At 54.9% G+C, this 19,785-nt stretch overlaps 2 protein-coding genes across 7 annotated transcripts in view; one reads left to right on the top strand and one right to left on the bottom strand.

The window, feature by feature from the left end:
* Positions 1-4,750, bottom strand: part of SHANK1 (SH3 and multiple ankyrin repeat domains 1) — a 46,661-nt gene extending 41,911 nt beyond the window's left edge. For all 5 annotated transcript variants that reach the window (XM_079119863.1, XM_079119864.1, XM_079119862.1 and 2 more), the window contains exons 1-4: positions 4,353-4,750; positions 1,668-1,965; positions 1,242-1,445; positions 654-725 (exon numbers count right to left, since the gene is read on the bottom strand). In XM_079119863.1, the coding sequence (XP_078975989.1) occupies positions 654-725; positions 1,242-1,445; positions 1,668-1,922 (531 nt within the window). In that variant the 5' untranslated portion in view covers positions 1,923-1,965; positions 4,353-4,750. The remainder of the gene's footprint in view (positions 1-653; positions 726-1,241; positions 1,446-1,667; positions 1,966-4,352) is intronic.
* Positions 4,751-8,107: 3,357 nt separating this feature from the next.
* CLEC11A (C-type lectin domain containing 11A) lies at positions 8,108-10,313 on the top strand. 2 transcript variants are annotated; one of them, XM_079119867.1, is made up of 4 exons: positions 8,108-8,490; positions 8,703-8,769; positions 9,060-9,251; positions 9,623-10,313. In XM_079119867.1, the coding sequence occupies exons 1-4, from the start codon at positions 8,344-8,346 to the stop codon at positions 10,066-10,068; spliced, it is 852 nt and encodes a 283-aa protein (XP_078975993.1). In that variant the 5' UTR covers positions 8,108-8,343; the 3' UTR covers positions 10,069-10,313. The 2 variants fall into 2 exon arrangements, with proteins under 2 accessions (XP_078975993.1, XP_078975992.1); XM_079119866.1 differs by having other exon boundaries at positions 8,114-8,490; positions 8,703-8,886.
* The last annotated feature ends 9,472 nt before the right edge of the window (positions 10,314-19,785 follow it).

The raw sequence follows: 19,785 nt of genomic DNA on the forward strand, positions 1-19,785 counted from the left end.
ATGTTCTCGAACTAGAATGTCCACAGTGATACTGTTTCGGCAGGCAATCCACGGGAAAGTTATTAATAAGATGTTTCACGTGTGTGTGTGTGTGCACACGCGCGCACAGAGCGTTTTCGATCCCCTGTGACCCAACTCCAGGTTGCAGGTGTTCCGAAACCACATGTGGCAAGTGGCTCCCAAAGTGGATGGCACAGGTCGGGGAGGAAAGAGGGTGCACGGTATGCGTTGGGGGTGCTAAGAGGGGGTCAGAGTTTCTTCCTTCTGAGAATCAAGAATCCTCCCCCTCTGGCAACTGCAGCCCCTGACTTCCTTCCAGCTTTTAGGTGACCACGGGAGACATGGGGGAGATGAAGCCCCAGGATTGGAGGGCTAGATCCCAGAACAGATACCAATGGAGAGGAGGGGGCTGATCCCTGAATTTGGTGGAGATTCAGGCTATGGGATCGGGGGGCTGCAGGGTGTCCATGAAGTAGTCCCCAGATAGGACAAGTGGGAGTAAGGAAGGGACCCTGAATGGACATGAGGTCTCAGGGGAACAGAAGGGGGAGGCAAAGGAGCCCGGTGGAAATGATGTGGTCCTGGGAAGGATGAGCAGCCAGAGAGGGATGGGAAGGGGTGAGGTGGGGTCAATGTCAGCAGGGTTCTCTCACCTTTGTGTGCAACTTGGCCAGCTGCTTCTCATCCAGGTTGGTCTGTTTGTAAACTCGAGTCTTATATCGGAACTGAGGTCAGCAGTGGGTTGAGGGGAGAGACACACAGACTTAGAAGCAGGAACCTGAGCAGGTAGGGTCTGACTCCTTCTCATGCCCCAGGGTGAGCTCAGGGCTGGTGTGGAAACAGCTCTGGAGCCACGGATGGGTGGGCAGGGGGTGGCAGGGAGCTTTCCTGAGGGTGCTGGGTCATTAAGGCATGCGCTCCTTACAACTCCTACTTGAAGAAGCAGGTGTGAGGACCCCACAAGGGATGTTCTCGAATGCCTACTGTAACTGGAGGTCCTTCCCCAGTCCATGGGGCAAGAGAAGCTTGGGGTGGGGAAGGGATTTTCCCAAGGCTACTCAGAACAAATGGTGATTTGGACTTAGCCTCAGACCCTCCTGTGATTCGTAGGAGATCCAGAACAGCCCACTGGATTTTCCCTTGGTAAGGTCTCAACTGGGACCAGCATATGTCAGGGGTAGGGTGCTTTAGGGCACGACTTGTGTTGTCAGTGAAGGGGTTGGGGAGGCTGTGGACCTCACCTCCAAGTAGGGCACCCCCTTCTCAAAGGACTGGGGGTACTCCCGCAGCAACCTCTCCTCCTCCAGGAAGTTGGCATCCCGGCCCGAGGTGGCCGGCTGGAATAGGCCGTAGTTGAGCACATCCTGCAGGCTCTCGCTGAGGGCACAGAGCACCTGCTGCTTGGCAGTCCAGATGGTGGCATCGGGGTTGAAGCGCAGGCATTTCTGGTGAGGGAGGGGACAGCCGGGGCTAGGTGAGTCAGGGGTCCAAGGTGCGATGGGAGGGAAGCGTACAGCTGGGGTAGGGGGTGATTCTGGACACGGGGAAGGAGATGGGAAAGTAGGTGGGGCCTGGCAATGAGAGCCAAGGGGGCTTCCTGGGAGGACACCCAGCCCCAGGTGCCTCCTCAGGCCAGTTTTGCTCCTGGCAAGTAGGTGGTCACTCACTGTCTGGTGCAGGTCCGGGATGCCAATCCTGAAGACCATCATGCTGAAGTGGGCGTCGTCCGGGACAGACATGGATCGGCCCTGGAGGCCTCGGGTGGAGGCCAGGCTACCAGGTGTCCCACTGCCCTGGCCCCGGGACCCCCGAGGGCCTTGCCCTGGCCCGTCTGGGGAGCTGTCGGACTCTGAGCCCCCCTCGGGACACTCGCTGGCACTGTGGCGTTCCTCTTCCTCGCTTGTGGCAGGGCTGTGGGTCATTGTGGGGCCACGGGGCGACGGGGGACGGCAGCATCACAGGCAGCTGCAGGGGCCAAGGGTGACTGTCAGACTAGGAGCCCAGAACCCCTTGGAGGCCACTGGCACCACTCTGGACAAGTGGTCAAGGGCAGCTTTTCCTCGCTGCTCTCAGGAACAGGAAAGGAAGGAGACTGGGCACAGGTTCTGCCACCTCTACAAGTCCATGTCCCATCCCTATTCCTGCCATGCTCCCAGCACCTGTCTCCTTCCCTGCCCTTGGCCCTGCTTGCAGCCCCTGCCCCCCCTGCGCCCCACTTTGCCGCTGACCTAGCGTGGCCGTGTCCCAGAAACCGCAGAATCACCGCGGGAGCTACTGGCCCACTTTGTCAGGCCACAGAAAATGCAGCTAAAATTAGCTAAGGACGGACAGGTGGACCAACCCACCGGCATCCTGCCCTCCTGGCCCTGGCCTGGCCCCTCACCCTGAGGGAGGCTGAGGCTGAGCTATAGTAAAGGGGAGATGGAGGTGTGGTGAGCCTGGGGCAACAGGAGGTGCCTGTGAGCAGGTGGAGCCACTGGCTTCACTGAGTGTGGCTGTCTACTTGTGCAGAGGGTTGCTGGGGATTCGTCATTCCAGGGAGCAAGGGGCATTGAGATGGGGTTGTCACAAGGCAAACCATCTTGCACTGGGTAAACCTGAGAAGTGATGGCCTTTGGCAGTTATTGGGGCATCTTGAGAGGATCTGTGGCTGGGTGGGGAAGCTGTCCCGGGGGGCAGATGTCCAGGTGTGATGGCCTGGTGGGTGTGGGATGCTGAGGATAACATGTGGGAGTGTTTCAGGACTGGCGCCGCAGGGTGGGTGGGCCGGCATTGCCTGGCACTGGTGGTTCCACTGAGGAGAGTTGGGAGGGGGGTGGCTGGGGAGGAGACCAAAAAGTGAGGTGAAGATCTGGGGGCAGGGGTAAAGATCTCTGGGTCCCGTTTTCCTTCAAAATGGCTTTATGAAGGTGGGTCCCTTCCAAATGGGGTCTGCCTCTCTCATGTTCTCCCCTACTCCCACCCCAGCACCGGAAACCAGAATGTCTGGTCTGGTCCCTCCCCCCCACACCAGGCCCGGCTCCTGCACCGTTGCCATGGAGATGGGAAGCAGTAGAGGGTACTGCTGACTTTGGGGGAGTGGGGATGGGTTAGGGGGTTGGGGAAGGGAAGACAAAATATGTGTGGAGGGAAGAGAGTTCCAAGAACTGTGGGCGAGCGAGCATCTAACACGGCCGGGGCCCTCCCCCACGCGTGTCCAGAGCTGGGAAGCCCCCTCCTGCTCCAGGTACGCAGCCCGGCTGCCCCACCCACCTTGCCCTGCAGGAGACCCCTGCCTCCTTCCAATCCTCTGTCCGCCCTACCACACGTCCCGCCTCTATCTGGGGCCACAGCCACTCCCCCTCGGCTGACCCTGGCTGACCCCCAGCTCCAGCCCCGCAGGAATGGGGTGACTGGTGGGATGAAAGAAAAGCTGGTCCCGGGCCCCCGGCGCGCGCGCCTGCCCCAGCCCCCCGACCGGCTCCGGCCCCTCCCCCTCCGGCCTCGAGGGAGGGAGCGGGCACACTCCGCCGGGGCGGCATGAATCAAACGCTCCGCGGCTAAGAATAGCTGGCACGCAGCTGGTACTGAGACGGGCTGAGGAATCGGCGAGGGGGGGTGTGGAGAAGGGGAGAGGGGGTGCCCTGGGAGGCTGCGGGGGGCCAGGGGGCGACTGGCATGGCCGAGAGCCGGCCCGGGAGAATGAATGGAGGCGGAGGGGGGAGGAGAGCGAGCTCGGGCTGAGGCCGAGAGGCTGGTGGGGGAGCGCCCCCGGGCCGGGGAAAGGGGCGGGGGCACCGGGAGCGGGACTCGGGGGCGGGAGCCGAGGGGGTGCGCCGGCCGGCGGTGAAAGGACTGGAGACGCGGTGGGGATGCGGGGAGCCTGGGCAGGGAGTGGGAAGGAATCGCGGCGCCGGGAAGGAGAAGTGGGAGCTAGAGCCAGTCGAGGGGGGCGGAGGAACCTCGGGCCTAGACCCTCGCTGGATGGGGTGCGAACCAGGGTGACCTGAGGGAGGGGCCCAGGTGCGCCAGGGTGGGCGAGGCGGGGGAGTGGCCGGGCAGGGCCAGGAGGCGGTTACCGCGACCGACACTTGGCCCTGGAGAGGCGGGAGGCGGGTTCGGGCTAGGGGCTCTGCTGGCGGGGGATGGGGTGCACCCTCATCAAGGATGCGATCTGGGACGGGGCACCCCGGACCGGGGCGTAACCCAATTTGGTGTCACCCGGGCACCGATCCCCTCCTCACCCGCACCCCCCCCAGCACACCCAGGCCCGGAGCCCGGCGCCGGGCCAAGGACATCCGGGGCGCCCCCGCCCCCTCCCGCAGCCCCGGCCCCGCAGCTCCACCAAACCCCCAGGTTCCCGGCCCCCTTACCTGCCTGGCGGGGCTGCTGAGTCCCGGTCGGCGGCGCCCGCGGCCCCTCCCCCCTCCCCCCACCCCCCACCCCCCCGGAGACGGGGGACCCTCAGGCCATGCCCCACCGCCCCGGAGGGCGAGCGGGCCGGGGAGGGGGCGGGCGGGGGCCGGGGGGGAGGGCGGGGGGGCCGAGGACCTCACCCCCCCCGCGGGCCGGGCCTGGCCATCCGCAGAGCGCCCCCCCTTCTGCCGCGGCCGCCGCGCCCCTCCTCGCCCGCCCCCGGCTGGGTCCGGCCCGCTCCAGGCGCCGCGTCTCCGCCTGCTCTTCCTCCTCCTCTTCCTCGGGCCGCCGCCGCCGCCGCCGCCGCCCGCTCCGCGCCTCCTCTGCCACCCTTCTCGCTCTCTCGCTCTCACTGTCTCTCCCTCACCCTGTCTCTCTCTCCCTCCCTCTCTCCCTCCCTCCCCTCCCTCCGCCCTCTCCCCTCCCTCCGGGAGCCGGCGGAGGAGACATCGCCCCTCCCCGCGCCCCCAAACCTCGCCCATCCCCCCCGCCGCCGGCTCCGCCCCCTCCCCTTGCCCTCCCCCACCGCTCCTCTCCACTGCCAAGTCCCCAATCCCGGACTCCACCCTGCTCGCCCCCATACACCAACGATGGGGTCCCGCCCCCCAAGGGTACCCAATATACGTCCCAAGACCGCCTCCTCCTAGAGTGCTTCCCACCGCCCCCTATACACAGTGGGGTGCAATAAATACTTGTTGCCAGGCACCCACATCCCCAAATTGGATTTTGAGAGCTATAGATTCCTGTTCTGTGCCTCTAAACACACACACATCACTTAAGCACAGGGCAAGGCACACCTGGGCGCACCCGACAGGCACCGTTCTCCCAAGGCACAGGTGCAGAGACCCCAGCTTGCATAGTCCTCACAGACTACTCCACACGTGCATTCTGTCCATAGCATGCCATCCACGCACAATGTACTTGGGGACACATGACCACAAACACCCAGCCTCCTGTGCTTGTCACACCCCTGTGCCAGAGCACACATGCAGCACAGTGCAAGATTTGCCTGCCACATGCCCAGAAAGCACACCTGGGTGTGTGTTCTCATATCTCACAACCTGGTAATGGAGACACATGGTAGGGAGGTGTGTGTGAGCCTTCCCAACACACCCATAGTACCATCCATCACATCCGTTTGCACACACCTGTTTATTTGCACAATACAGTGCCATAGTTCCTCCCCGGACGTTCCTTGAGCAGTGTGGTATGCCAGGCTCTGAGCCTTTCACCCTCCCTGTGTTACAAAGGCACAGAAAACTGAGACACAGAGAGGCTAAGTATCTTGCCCAAGGTTACCCAGCTATGAAGAGGCAGCACTGAGGATTACGGACAGGCATACTGGCTCCAGAGTCTTCACTTGACCTCTTTGTGCACTGCTTGGCACCACTACAGTTACATATCTTCACTTATCACCAATAGTCCTGCATAGCCATGTGCTCAGAGCTCATGCACAATTGCAGTCAGCTGTGTTCACTCATGCCCAGGATGCACTCAGAAAGAGTAGATTCCATTGGGCAACCCAGGCGTCTACCTTATTCTGGCTCCAATGGTACCTCCTGGGTCACCAGTAAACACAGGCACTTTATAGTAGAGAGTTCTAGTCAGCCGTTCAGTCTGCCTCCAGCTGCAGGCTCTCCAGGGTTCCTGGGACAAGCTGGAGTGGGAGGCCCCTTTGATGCACACCCACCCGCCCAGGTGGCAAGCAGCTGGACCCAGGGAGAACAGCTGCTCCTTTGGGCGCCAGCAGTGAGAAACTCTGCCTCCTCTACAGCCTTTTTCTGGACCTACACATTATCTCTGAGGTCTCTAGGCCTAGTGAGGGGTTTCTGCACCTGCATGGGCACTGGACAAACCCAGGCGTGAAGCAGTGAGCAGCCTGTCCAAGGTCACACTGCCCTCTGTGTACCAGTTTTCTTGGAAAATGGAAAACTGGATGTGTTGATGTTCAAGGCCCCTTCTGGGGCTTCCAGTAGCTGAGGGCAGATGCTTTGCTCTTTGTTGGAGCCAGAAGTCTTGGCCAGTTGCCAGCAGGCTGGTGACTCCAGAGATCTGTGCTATCCCCTCTCAGAGCCTCCATTTCCTCTTTTGAAGAGCAGACCCCTTGATTCCTGGCTTATGAACTCCGTGCTTGTTTGCACAACCAGCCAGGCTGAGGCTGGAAAAGCCCTGCATGACCCACAGGGCTGGCATAGGGTGGCCATGGCATGGTCTCCAGCTTTCCTCTGAGCCTCTCTCCCACTGCCCTCACTTTCTCCACCCATGCTGCAGCCAACACCCTGGGAGCTCAGGGTGCATGGTAAACACAAAAGTCAAGCCTCTGGGCCTTTTGACCAAGCTGCAACCACACCAGGAACGGCTACCTCCCCACTCAGCTGGATCAACCCTACTACGTGCTAGGGAGGCTCAAGGGAAATGGCAGTGTACAAGAATCCCTGCTTTCATTGGCAGGAGGCATATGTAAACAAACACACAAGATCATGCCAAAATGATTATTCCAAAATGACTGACAAGGGGGACACTTTATGAAGCAACTTGTGGACCTGAAGCTTCCAGAGAAGGCTTCTTGGAGTTGAGACCCCAATAATGAGGGAGAGCTGAGGGAAGAAGCTTCTAGAAGGAGGGAAAGGCAAGTGTACAGGACGAGGTGGGGCAGAGCAAGGAGCCAGCGGGGCAGAGGCAGAGGGGGTGATGAGGTTGCAGACCTGCAAAGGGTTCCTTTCCCAGCCCCCAGCCAGGCAGGCTGTGCTGAGGACTAAGGCTCGGGTTTGGCTTCCCTCCTGCTTATGATGGGAAGGTGGGGGAGCAGGGGAGTGGGGAATGATGTGATCTGATTTATGGTTTGGAAGGATTGCTCTGGCTGCGGCAAGCCACAGGGATTGGAGGGGCTTGGGAGGAAGGAGGGGGAGGGCAGGGAGGAGGTGACTGCAGTGGTCCAGGCTGGGATGAGGCAGCCTACTGAATGCTTGGAGCTCTGTCTGCACCCAGCCCAGCGTCTGTCTATTTCACCACCTGGAGAAAACTTCTCTGGCCACTACCTCCGCCCCATCTCCACCCTCTGCCCAGCCTCTCACCCTGGGGACTCATTTGTCTGCTTGACTGTGAGCAGCTGCAGTCTCCAGCATAGCCCTGCCCAGCACTTGGCCTGCAGGAGGCTTCCAGTAAAATGTAGGCACTGAATCCAGGAACCCCATCTGGGACTGCACACACAACCACAAGCATGCTTTTCACACGTGTCCCCACAGGCACCCATGCACTCACCCCATTTGCATTGCTAGGCAAGGGCTGAGAGGGCAGGGGTGAGCCATCTGGGGTGTAGGAGGTGCCCCAGAGCCTGAGAGTGGTGGAAGAGTCTCTTCCATCAGTGTGTGTGGGCGATGGTGGCCACAGGGTAATAACAACCTTAGTGAGTCCCAGAGTTCTCCCCCCTCCTCAGGAATGGCCAGGAGGGGGAGAAAGGAGCAAGGCTGAAGCCCCAGAACCCCATCATTGCCCGCTGATCCTAAGGGGGCTCCTTTCTCAAGGCTGGGGCCTGCCATCCCCAGGATCCCTTGGAAAGCCAGCTCCATCCTCTTCCTGACCATCTAAGCTCTTGGCCAGGCAGAAGGAAAGAACAGGGCGGAAGCAAGCTCTGGAAAGTGGAAAGAGGGGGGTGTGGGGAGACCCAAGGCGGGATCAAGGCTTTGGAACGTTGGAGGTTTCCGGCCACAGAGGCAGGACCTCTGGGGAGCCAAGAGGGCGGGGAGAGACACACACTCAGAGGAGCCCAGGAGACCAACGGACAGAGACAAGAGCAGGAGGGGAGGCACAAAGAAGAGGCTGGGAAAAGCAGGATCCAGGGGCTAGTGATCTGCACACAGGACAGGGGCACTCACCAGTCCCCAGAGACCCTAGTGCTACCCCAGACACCCTGACATCTGCAACCTTGGGTGCTGAGAGCTCAGCCTGATGCAGGCAGCCTGGCTCTTTGGGGCCCTGGTGGTCCCCCAACTCTTGGGCTTTGGTCACGGGGCTCGGGGAGTTGAGAGGGAGTGGGAGGGAGGCTGGGGAGGTGCCCTGGAGGAGGAGCGGGAGAGGGAGGCTCTGATGCTGAAGGTGAGCTGTGGAGTTTGGGGGAACTGTGGGCTTGGGAGGGGGTATTCCAAGATTAGGGAAATGGTCAAGGGGGAGTGATGGGGATAGGCTCAGAGAATGGGGGTGATGGGTTCAGGGAAAGGACTCAGGCTCAGAGCGTGAGCTGAGCTGGAGGGGGACAGTGGGGCATCAGGAATGGTAAGCTGGGGCTGACCATCCCTCCCCTGCTCCAGCATTTGCAGGAGGCTCTGGGGCTGCCAGCTGTGGGGGTGGATGAGAATCTTGCTGTTACTCCTGAAGGCAAACTGGCCTGGGAGACTCAAGAGGATCAGGGGGAGGAGGAGGAGGAAGCAACGCCAACCCCTTCCTCCATCCCCAGTCCCTCTCCCACCCATGAGGACACCATCACTTATATCTGTGAGTAAGCAGAAGCTGGGGTGGCCTTTCAGCTGCTCACCGCCCAGCCCAGAGCCCCCACATCCCAGGGGGCCCCGGGTCCCAGTCCTCGCCTCCAAGAGCCCGGGCTACTGGACTCAGAAGTTCCAGAACCCCAAGGTTCCTCCTCCAGCGCTTGCCCTGTCCTTCCGCAGTGGGCCGCCTGGCCGGCCTGGACGCAGGCCTGCACCAGTTGCACGTCCGTCTGCACTCATTGGACACCCGCGTGGTCGAGCTGACCCAAGGGCTGCGGCAGCTGCGGGAAGTGGCGGGCGACACCCGCGACGCGGTGCAAGTCCTGCAGGAGGCGCAGGGCCGCGCCGAGCGCGAGCATGGCCGCTTGGAGGGTAAGTCCCCACCACACGCGGCAGGGAAAATGGGACGATCCGGACCAGATTGGGCACTGGTGGGAGGAGGGGCCCTGCGTGTCACGGGCAAGAGTGTCCCCAGAGGATTGGGGTGTGTTGGCGCCCAGGACGTTCGAGTAACTGGGATGGGCTATGGGCTGGACACTCCTCCCCTCACAACTGTGCTGACCCAACTCCGGCCGCGCCACGCCCCCTAGGGTCCCTCCCCAGCAGACTGGCCCCACCTCCGGCGGCCCTGGTCGTCTGCCTCCTTGCTCGCCGGGGTTCTGACCCCGCCTCCTCTCGCCGAAACCCTGGTCCCGCCCCGAAAGCTCTGACCCCGCCTACTTCCCTCCCCGCCCCGCCCTCAGGCTGTCTAAAGGGGCTGCGCCTAGGCCACAAGTGTTTCCTGCTCTCGCGCGACTTCGAGGCGCAGGCGGCGGCGCAGGCGCGGTGCGTGGCGCGGGGCGGTAGCCTGGCGCAGCCTGCGGACCGCCAGCAGATGGAAGCGCTTACCCGCTACCTGCGAGCAGCGCTCGCTCCCTACAACTGGCCGGTGTGGCTGGGCGTGCACGACCGGCGCGCCGAAGGGCTCTACCTCTTCGAGAACGGCCAGCGGGTGTCCTTCTTCGCCTGGCATCGCGCGCCCAGCACCGAACCGGGCGCCCAACCTAGCGCCGCGCCGCATCCGCTCAGTCCCGATCAGCCAAACGGCGGCGTGCTGGAGAACTGCGTGGCGCAGGCCTCAGATGACGGCTCATGGTGGGACCACGACTGCCAACGGCGCCTCTACTTCGTGTGCGAGTTCCCTTTCTAGTGGGCCGGTCTCCCGCCTCTCCTCTCCTCTCCATCCCTGCACTGTGCACACTTCCCCGCCCCCAACACACCAGGACTCCTTTCCCACCCTGGGCCCCGCGGTGAAAGTGCCCTCCCATCCCCGGCTGGGCTGGGTGCTCCTGGGAGGACTCTTGCGGGGTTGGGACCCCTTCCTTGACCGTGCCTTATCTTGAACTTAGGAGTACCAGACTTGGTCCGGTGCCAATAAAGCCTTGTGGAATCTGACTTGAGGGACAGTGGAGGCACTTTTGACCTTATCTTACCTCGGGGGAAGTAGATTCTGGATCTTGGGTACCTGTCCGTCCTGCCTTTTACGGTTAACATGTGAGCCCAGTATCAGTGATGGAGAACATATGTGCTTGTGTACACGATCATGCGCTTCTTTGCACATATGTCACGAGCGCACACGTGCACATGCTGTGAATGCCCCCACTTCCATTGTGCCCACTCTGGAGGCTTTTGGGATGCAAGTTCTGTCAGTCATTGCCCCAGGCCCTGGCCTTGGTCCTGGTCAGAGATCTGGGAAGCACAAAGGTGCTAAAGGCTCTGGCAAGTCCTACTGGAAAGAATCCATTTAATTTTATTTAGTGTTAATTAGTGTGTCTCAAGCTCGTTTTTTCCAGATGGTACCATTTCATCAAGCACTGATCTGAAAGGAGAGACACCTCCTACTATTTTTCCCTCTCCCATACTCTTGGGCCCTGTGTTCAGACACAAATTAACAACCTTCCCTGCCAGGAAGCTCAGGTTCCTTCCCAGTGCTGCCACCTCTACTTCCTGGCCCATGAAAGTGTGAGTCAGGCCCTTCTTGTCTGAGTCTCAGGTTTCTCATCTGAACATGGTGCAATCTCCCCTACTTTGTGTGGCTCTTGTAATGTTCAGGTGAGGCCAGGAAAATGATTGTTTGGGAAGAGGTTGAACATAAAGCCACACACTGTCTTCCTTCCTTGCTGTTTTTCATAATTTTATTCCCTGGGAGCAGTGAAGACACTCAGGAGTTGGCCAGCCTGTTCCTCAGCATTTTGTACCACATTATTTGGGGGAGGAGCTCATGGAATTATGCCAGTGCCCCTGCCAGTGTTGGCATCATGGACCTGACCCTGACACTATTGTGGAGTCCAGGAACAGGGATGTGACCCTGACTGCCATTATTTCTTTGCGCTTGACCTTCCCTCAGCCATAGAACCACATACTTGAAATGTCATCATTGAATCCACCCTGGGGGGAACAAGTCACTCCTGTCATTTCCACAAGAGTACTGCACTTCCCCTTGTCCCTTGTGGAGTCATTTTTTAGCTGCAGGGCTCCATGGGAGGTACAGAAAATGGAGGTGGGAATGGCCTACTGTCAGGAGGGCTTCAATCCGTGGGGACAGACATGCTCAAAAGTCTTTCCACTTGAAGTAACTTCCCAGGGTTAGAGGGGACAGCAGGATGCTTACAGTGAACCAGGACAGATCAAGCCAACAATGACGAGTATGTGCTATTTCCAGAGGGGTCACCACACTCAGCACCTTCATTCTGGAAGTCCATGGGCAAGACTACACAACAAATTCCTGCTTGGATTCCAGAGCCAGGTGGCCCACGTTCTAATCCTACTTCAGTCACTTACCTACTAGGTAGGTGTGAGTGGGACTTTGCCTTGCTGTGCCCCAGTGCCCACGATGGGAATGATAATCATTCCTTCCTCCTAGAGTAGTGGAGGGGTCTACCTAGTAGACCTTGGGAAACCTAGGCAATCCATTGGGTATTCCAGCCTCACCTTCACCTCTGTGCTGTCTGCTGACACCTGCCTTTTCACATGCATAGCTCCTTGTCCTCCTTCCCTTTTCTGCAGGGTGAACAACTCTATCCAAGAGCCAGCCCTTTCTCCCTACCCCACAGTTAATGTTCCTCTTCCATATTCCAGAACCACTGCCTGCTCTCCTGACCCAGCCAGGATGGGGGACACTGGTGGTGGGGGTAGGTGTGGATAGGTAGGACCAACTCTTCATGCCCAGCCTCCCTGGCATATGGGAGCCCACTGAATGAAGATACAATGTGGGACCCTGGTGGCAACCCAGAGATGAGTTGGATCTCTGCAGCTTTTCCCCCCTGATCTGCCCAGGATGAGTCAGACACCTCCTCTGGGTACCCACTGGATCCTGGGGGTGGGGGTGTCCCTTTCCACATCACCATTAGGTGTTACTATCTGGTCTTCTCCCTGGCAAGGCCAGGGCCACCATACCAGTTCAGTGAGAGTTGTGGGCACAAAGAGAGAATAGGGGTGGGGAGGGGTGTGCATTTGGGAGGACTGTTTATGCACCAGGGCAGCAAGCATGTACACAGCATTATGGGCAAATTTGTGACTGGTCAAGGAGTGGGAAACCTGCCCAATCTGCCAAGAAGGCCTAAGGCCTCCCATGGGCTACAATTGTGAATGTTCCTTCCCTGGCTCTTCAGTTTGTGAGGCCAGCGTATGGACCAGAGGAAGCCAGGGCAGCTGACTGGGACGGATGCATTAAAGGATCCCAGATTAGTAGTAGAGAATGGGCACGAGGCTTGATATTACCCAGAGGAGCAGGAAAAACTAGGAGCCCTATGGATATTCAGGACTACAAATCCCAGGAGGCTGAGAAGCAGGTTCTCTTGTCCCAGCAGTCATCGGGCGTCTCCTGCAAGTCCTCTCACAAGCCCCACCCCCTACTTCCACGTGGGCTTCGCCTACATTTCCCAGCAAGCCTAGTGGCCACGCCCTCATAGGGATGCCCACTCCTCGAGGTACTTTGGGAAATGTAGTCCGAGCCCTAGGCCGCGAGTAGGAAAACAGGAATCTGTAGAGTCTACTCGTGCATGCGCTTTCCAACGAGAGTTTTGCAAATACAGCTGGTTTCCATGGAGAGAGCATAACTAATTTTTAATGGTGAAATAAAGTCATATATATTCAGTGTGCCTAGAAAATGATAAAAAAAAGTCCCAAAATTTGGACATCTTAGTATGCATGTAACTACCATAGAAAATTCAACAAAATTTCCCTTGCCTGGAGAATGTTTGCTGCACACTGGTCCACACCAACTTAGTTTCTTAAAGAAAAAAAAGAAACAAAAACAATTTTTAAAAAAATTGGAAATAATTTTAAACTTACAGATAAACTGCACAAATATTCAGATTTTTAAAAATTTGTTCTAATTAGTTACACGTGATAGTAGAATGCATTTTGACACATTGTACACAAATGGAGCACAACTTCTCCTTCCTCTGGCTGTATCTTATCCAGATTTAATGTTAGTGAATAACAGTTAATTCCTTTGCTTTAGCTCTGTCATTCTATCCACCGATGGGATAGGGACAATGTCAGCCCACACTTCAACCAAGGAGACCACACTTCAGAGGAGGAGTCGTACCCCATCCACAGCCCAGGTGTGCCAGGGCAGCGGGCCAGGTTGCAGACAGGCCAAAGACAGTGCCTGGAGTCATTTGATTTTTTGGGGGAAAACTTACAAGAGATCAGAAACTGCTGCAAAATATTCAGTGGTGACAGTGTGATAGCACCTCCATCCCTTGCGGTGCTCTGCCAAGTGGTGCCTCCTTTCTCTCAGGGTATTATGTCCAGTGGTGGTCAGTTGCATGAGTGACACATATCCTTTCTACAGTGCCCTTCGTTCTGCACCTTCCCCACTTGGCAGTTGTATGTCCCAGACTGCAGAAGCAGCAGCATTGTCGTGGGCATTAACTTGCTGAGTTTGCTTGTGTGAGCAGCTTTCCAGGGGAGCACCTGCCTGGTGTACATGCAAGAAAGTCTCTCTACCGCTCACTCTGACCCAGCCTTGTTCCCGGTGTGTGCGGTCCTTCACGATGATGGGTATCTGGATTTTCAGGCCCAGGCTTGCTTTCATTGCTTCCTTCACTAACTTGGCTCGGTTTTGGGAACACAGAGAGTCATTCAAGGACATGCTTTTCTACTCTTTCCCTTTTCTTTCGGGAATGATCTAAGTGGTGCTGGAGTTACAGGATTTTAGAGGAAGAGAGGAATTGGGGTAAGAGTCAATTGAAACAGGGTTTTGAGAGACATAGTTCAAAGCTCCAGGTCTGAACAGCCTAGGGGAGCCAGGGTCTTATTTCCTTGAAAATTACAATGTTAATATAAATGTGGCGTGTTGTGCTCAGAAACATATTTGAAGCTCCGCACCAGGCAGGGCTGGAAATGAGTGCTTCTCATCTGTGTCCAAATGACTGGCTGTTCCATTCTTATGTATATACTATTTTTATGTATGTATGTATGTATGTATGTATGTATTTATTTATTTATGCTGGGGATTAAATTCAGGGGCACTAGACCACTGAGTCACATCCCCAACCCTATTTTGTACATTATTTAGAGATAGAGTCTCACTAAATTACTTAGCACCTTGCTTTTGCTGAGGCTGGCTTTGAACTGGTGATCCCCGTGCTTCAGTCTCCCCAGCAGCTGGGAATACAGGCATGCGCTACCGTGACTGACATCTATATACTTTTAAATAGAGACACTGTCATCTGTATGTACATTTTTTAAACTACTTTTTAAAAAATTTTAGTTGACAATGGACCTTTTAAATAGCAGTTGTGTTATATGGTCTATGATTTTAGAAAATCAAGTCTGTTGGTGACAAGGGATCCTGAGGAACTATAGGTACAGCACGTCCCCGGATGAAATATTTACAGCGAACCTCACCTCTGGCTTTATCCATAGAGGGCGGGCAGGGCAGAGTTTTAGAGTCCTAGCTAGTTTTCATTCCTCAGTATATCCGTGTTTTCTGAAGCATTTGAGCACTCTCTTGCATAACTGCAGTAATCAACCTCAATAAACACATTTATGCGACACTTCTATCTGATCTCCTGGTGACCTTCCAGTCTTATCGGTTGATTTGATGACGTGCCTCCCAACACTTCCCCCTGGGGTCCAGGATCCAGCTGGAGTGCTACTACATGAGTTGTCAAGTCTCTTCAGCCTCCTTTAATCTGGAACATTGCCCCATTTATGATACTGACATTTTGGAAGAACATTTCTCCGCCTCCTCTTTAAAAGCAGAAGGCCTTCATTTTGACTTTGCCTGATGTTCGCTCATGATGATTAGTCTCCACCAGGATATACCAGGTGCAGTGCGTCCTTCTGAAAGTTTCTCATCTGGACAGTCAGTGTCCAACTGTCCCTCCCTTCTGTCATTAGCTTTAATGGTTCAGCCAGCATGATGTCCAGTGTGTCCACTGTGTAATTGATGTTTTCTTCCCTCCTTTGTAACTAATGAGCAGTCCATGGACAGACACTCTAAGATCAGGTAAAATCTGGTTCCTCATTCAATTTCCTCCTAGATCTAGTATCCATTGATGATTCTTGTGATTTCAAAATCAGAAAAGGATAGCATACAGTTCCATTTCTCTTATGAACATAGGTGCAAAAAACTCAAATCACATAATAAATCACATAACCTATGAAATCTAATGTTGAATTATAATTCATCATGATTGGGCCTCCGACACAAAGATGGCTCTGACTTTGTAGAATCTTTCAATGTAATCATGTCAACGGACTAGGGAAGAAAACATCATGGTTCCAACTGACGTGGAAAACCAATTTGATAAGGCTTTCCACCTGTTTATGATTAAAAATTAAAATACTTGGTTCTCTTTTTTCTGCATAAAGCTTCCGGCAAACACCACAGAAATTTTGAATGTTGTTCCTTCTGGATCACGAGCAGGCCAGGACGTCCTCCTCACAGCTATTGCTCTGTGTAGAGCTGAAGGAGAGTCCTAATTCTTCCTTGAAAAAGAAAAGAAAACAAGAAGTGTGGAGACTAGACTGGAATAGCGAAAGGTGCCATCATTTGAATAGGATATGGTTATATTAGTCAATAAATGAACAGATAAGCTACTAGAACAAAAATAAGAGATATCAGTAAGGTCTCCTGTTGCAAGATTAATCTGAGAAAAAAATCAATTCCATTTCTTTTTTTAAAAATTATATATATATTTTTAGTTGTTGATGGAATTTATTTTGTTCATTTATTTATAGGCAGTGCTGAGAATCAAGCCCAGTGCCTCACACGCGCTGAACTACAACTCCAGCCCTCAATTCCATTTCTTTACGCCAACAATAAACAAGCATCCTATATTAAAGGTACCATTCACAATCCCACCAAAAGCTAGAAATTGTGCATAAATTAGTAAAGAAGAAAGAGTGAACTTCTGCGGTGGAAACTTAATCTCTGATTTGAATAGAACTTCAGGATAGCCTGAATAAAAACAAGGCCATCCCCAGCTCTTGGTTGGGACGAATGACTGTCACACAGATGTCAAGACCTCACAAATGGTTTATAGATTTAGTACAATTGCACACACTTTGTGAGGCTTGGTTCAGAGCTAATAATGACTGAGATTCACACAGAAGACAATGTCCACACTTCAAGTGTAACCCAGCTTTGTGTGACCACCCCCCAGTTTTAGAACATTTTCACCACCTCAGAGAGAAACCCTGCATCTTTCCGGGATCCTGCTGATGGACTCCCATCTTCCCACATTCTTCTTGTGTTTTAAAACCTTCAACTGTAAAAGGGCACAGGGAACCTGGGGCTTTGGAACTCTTCTGTGTCACAACTGGGCTGGTCATTTGCCAGAGTCTCAGAACTGCCCCTAAAAAGCGTGAATCAAACTGCAGGCAAACACAGCTTGAATTTTAAAAACACTTAATTTTTTCTTGTATTAAGGACGCAATTTGGGCTGGGGTTGTGGCTTAGTAGTGGAGCACTTGCCTGGCATGTGTGAGGCACTGGGTTCAATTCTCAGCACCATGTGTAAATAAAAGAATAAAATAAAGGTCTATCGACATCTAAAAAAATTAAGAAAAAGAAAGAACACAAATTTGACAGCCTTTAAGCTAATAGCTCTGCTTATAAAAAACTCACCCTAAAATAATAAGTCAAGAAATAGACTTGGGGGGAAAAAAGCCCTGTAGCCCCTGCAACAGAAGCAGAGTTAGTAGTCTTCTTTGTAGAGGGCACAGGAAAGGGAGGGGCAGCTGGATTCCAGCAGGCAGGTGGACGAGACTCATGAGGAGGCAGCTCACACACGAGGAGACAGGTCCTTTCAGAAAGGCCCTCCATCTTGCAAGAAGTCACTGGGGCTGGGGTGTTGCTCAGGGGTGGAGCGTTTGCCTAGCATGTGCAAGGTTCTGGATTTGATCCCCAGCAACACACACACACACACACACACACACACACACACACACACAGAGTCGGTTGTCCCAGTAAATCAACAACCGGGGAAAAAATCTACCAAGCATCCCTGGAGCAGGTGGTGGAGACTGGGGCAGAGTCTATCTTGTGCTGTCCTACGGGCTCTTATATCCTTCTGGGTGATAAAGACAAGATCTTTTCTTCTTTGGAGCAGTTGTGGGAATCCAGACCAAAGAAATAATCCTAAGTGTGGAGAAAAGCTTTATCTTCAAAGACATCATTTGCAGCACTATTTATAATAGCCAAACACTTAGGGAGAAAAAGCACCCCTGACTTTCGGGCCATTTGGGCCAAGAAATGATGGAGAAAGGAAGCCACAACGCTTCACGGGCGAGTCTGATTTTAAAAATCTGGAGATTATGAAGCGGCAGGACAAATACATTCAGGATTTCACCACAGTGAGAAGCAATCCCCAAATCCAGGTAGAGCACAGCCTGGCCGAGAACAATCGTATGCTACTGAGGTCTTGGCACAGGCAGGCGCCGGCTCCGAGCAGCAGGCGCGGCCTTTGAAAGAAAGGCCGTCTTGATGGCTCCACAGAGTGCACACTCCCACATGGCGACCCCTCGGAAACCGGGAGGCATCTTCTGACAGCTCACGCCTGGTGCCAACGGGTGTGGGTGGGGACAGGCGAGGACCTGGGGAGACAGAGCTGCAACGGGCGGGAATGAGCACGCTGGACAAGAGCCCGTGGTGAGGAGATCTGGTTGGGGGAAGGCAGACCCTGGCCCCCAGGCCCAGTCCCACCCGAGGCTTATCTGTGCCACCTCTGAGCTAAGAATGGCTTTCCTGTTTTCCAGCAGCTGGACGAGACTGAAAGAAGAGCAGCCTCCTGGCCGTCTCGCTGACCGGAACCTCACGACCGGGCATTCATCAGCACGGTTTCTCGGCCTGTTTTCCATGGATCTGGTCTCGCGCTGCAGTGGCAGAGCTGGGTGCTGCAGAGCTGGGTGCTGCAGAGCTGGGTGCTGGCAACACGGGCTGTGTTCTCCCGGAAGCGCCCGGTATCATTCATTCTCTGTCCCTTCATGGAGAAGCTGGCTCACCCACTGTCGGAGGTCCCAGAGCTGTTCTGGCTTAGAAACCTCAGCACCTGAATGGTTCTGCATCGAGTGATTGGGGTGAGCCGAGCCCCCCAGAAAACCGCGTAAGAGTCATAAGATAATCAGAAGGATCTCCTGTAAAGCCTTCAGGTGTCCATCTTGGGGCCCCACCCTGATGACCTTATCTAATTCTAATCATCCCCCGAAAGTCCCCAACTCTAAACGCCACGTTAGATTAAGTTTCCGCCCTCTTGTTTGGAGGATTGAACCCAGGGTCGCTCTGCTACTGGCCCACATCCCCAGCCCTTTATTAAATTTTATTTTGAGACAAGATCTCACTAAGTTGCCGAGGCTGGCCTTGAACTTGTGATCCTCCCACCTCAGCCTTCTGAGTAGCTGGAAGTTTCCACCCTCTTAATCCCTCGAAATGGGGGTTAAGTTTTAACACAGAATGCCCCGGGTGGGGCACACTCAACCCATATCCAAACCGGACCAAAGATGCCAAATTGTTCACGCTTGGAAGAATGTGATATCTGGACTTTGCTTCAAAATCAGCTGCTCGTGGAGACTGAGGCAGGAGATCGTGAGTTCAAGGCCAATCTCGGGGACTTAGCAAGATCTTATCTCAAGATAGAAAGGGCTGGGGATGTGGCTCAGTGGTAAAGCACCCTGGATTAAATCCCCAGTACCCCCCAGATCAACTGCTGGTGGGGAGGGGATAAAGATGTCAATGGAACAAGGCCATGGAAGTCACACAATGGCACGGAGTCTCCACACTCTTTGACTGCTCCTGCCTCCGCCTGGCGTTTTCTCTAATGCAGTTTTGATTTGTTGTTTGTGAATTTTTTTAGACAAAGAAAACGAACTTGGGGGATGCTTCATTTCAGTTGTACTAGTTAAGCACCCCTAATCTGAAATGCTCCGAAATCCAAAACATTTCGAGCACTGGCATGACACCATGGCTAGAAAATCCATCACCCGACCTCAAGGGTTGGCTGTAGTCAAAACCACCGGCATAGCCTGGCGCAGTGGCGCACGCCTGTCATCCCAGCAGCTCAGGAGGCTGAGGCAGGGGTTCAAAGCCAGCCTCAGCAACTCAGGCCCTAAACAACTCGGTGAGACCCCGTCTCAAAATAAAATATCAAAAGGGGCTGAGAATGTGGTTCAGTGGTTAAGCACCCCTGGGTTCAATCCCTGGTACCAAAAAAAACCCCAAAAAACAAACAAACAAAAACCCCACAGGCACAGACAGTGCACCATAGCAGAGCATCAAGTTCATTTCCAACTTGTGGAAGTGTGTCTGAGACAGATGCCTCTCACGGTCAGGGTCAGGGCCACCCCCAAGACCTCTCACCAGGCACATGCAAACATTCCAGAATCCATGGCAGGCGGGGGGGCAGGGAGGAGG

Source organism: Sciurus vulgaris (assembly GCF_902686455.1).
Source record: "Sciurus vulgaris genome assembly, chromosome: 17".
Classification (NCBI taxonomy): Eukaryota; Metazoa; Chordata; class Mammalia; order Rodentia; family Sciuridae; genus Sciurus; species Sciurus vulgaris.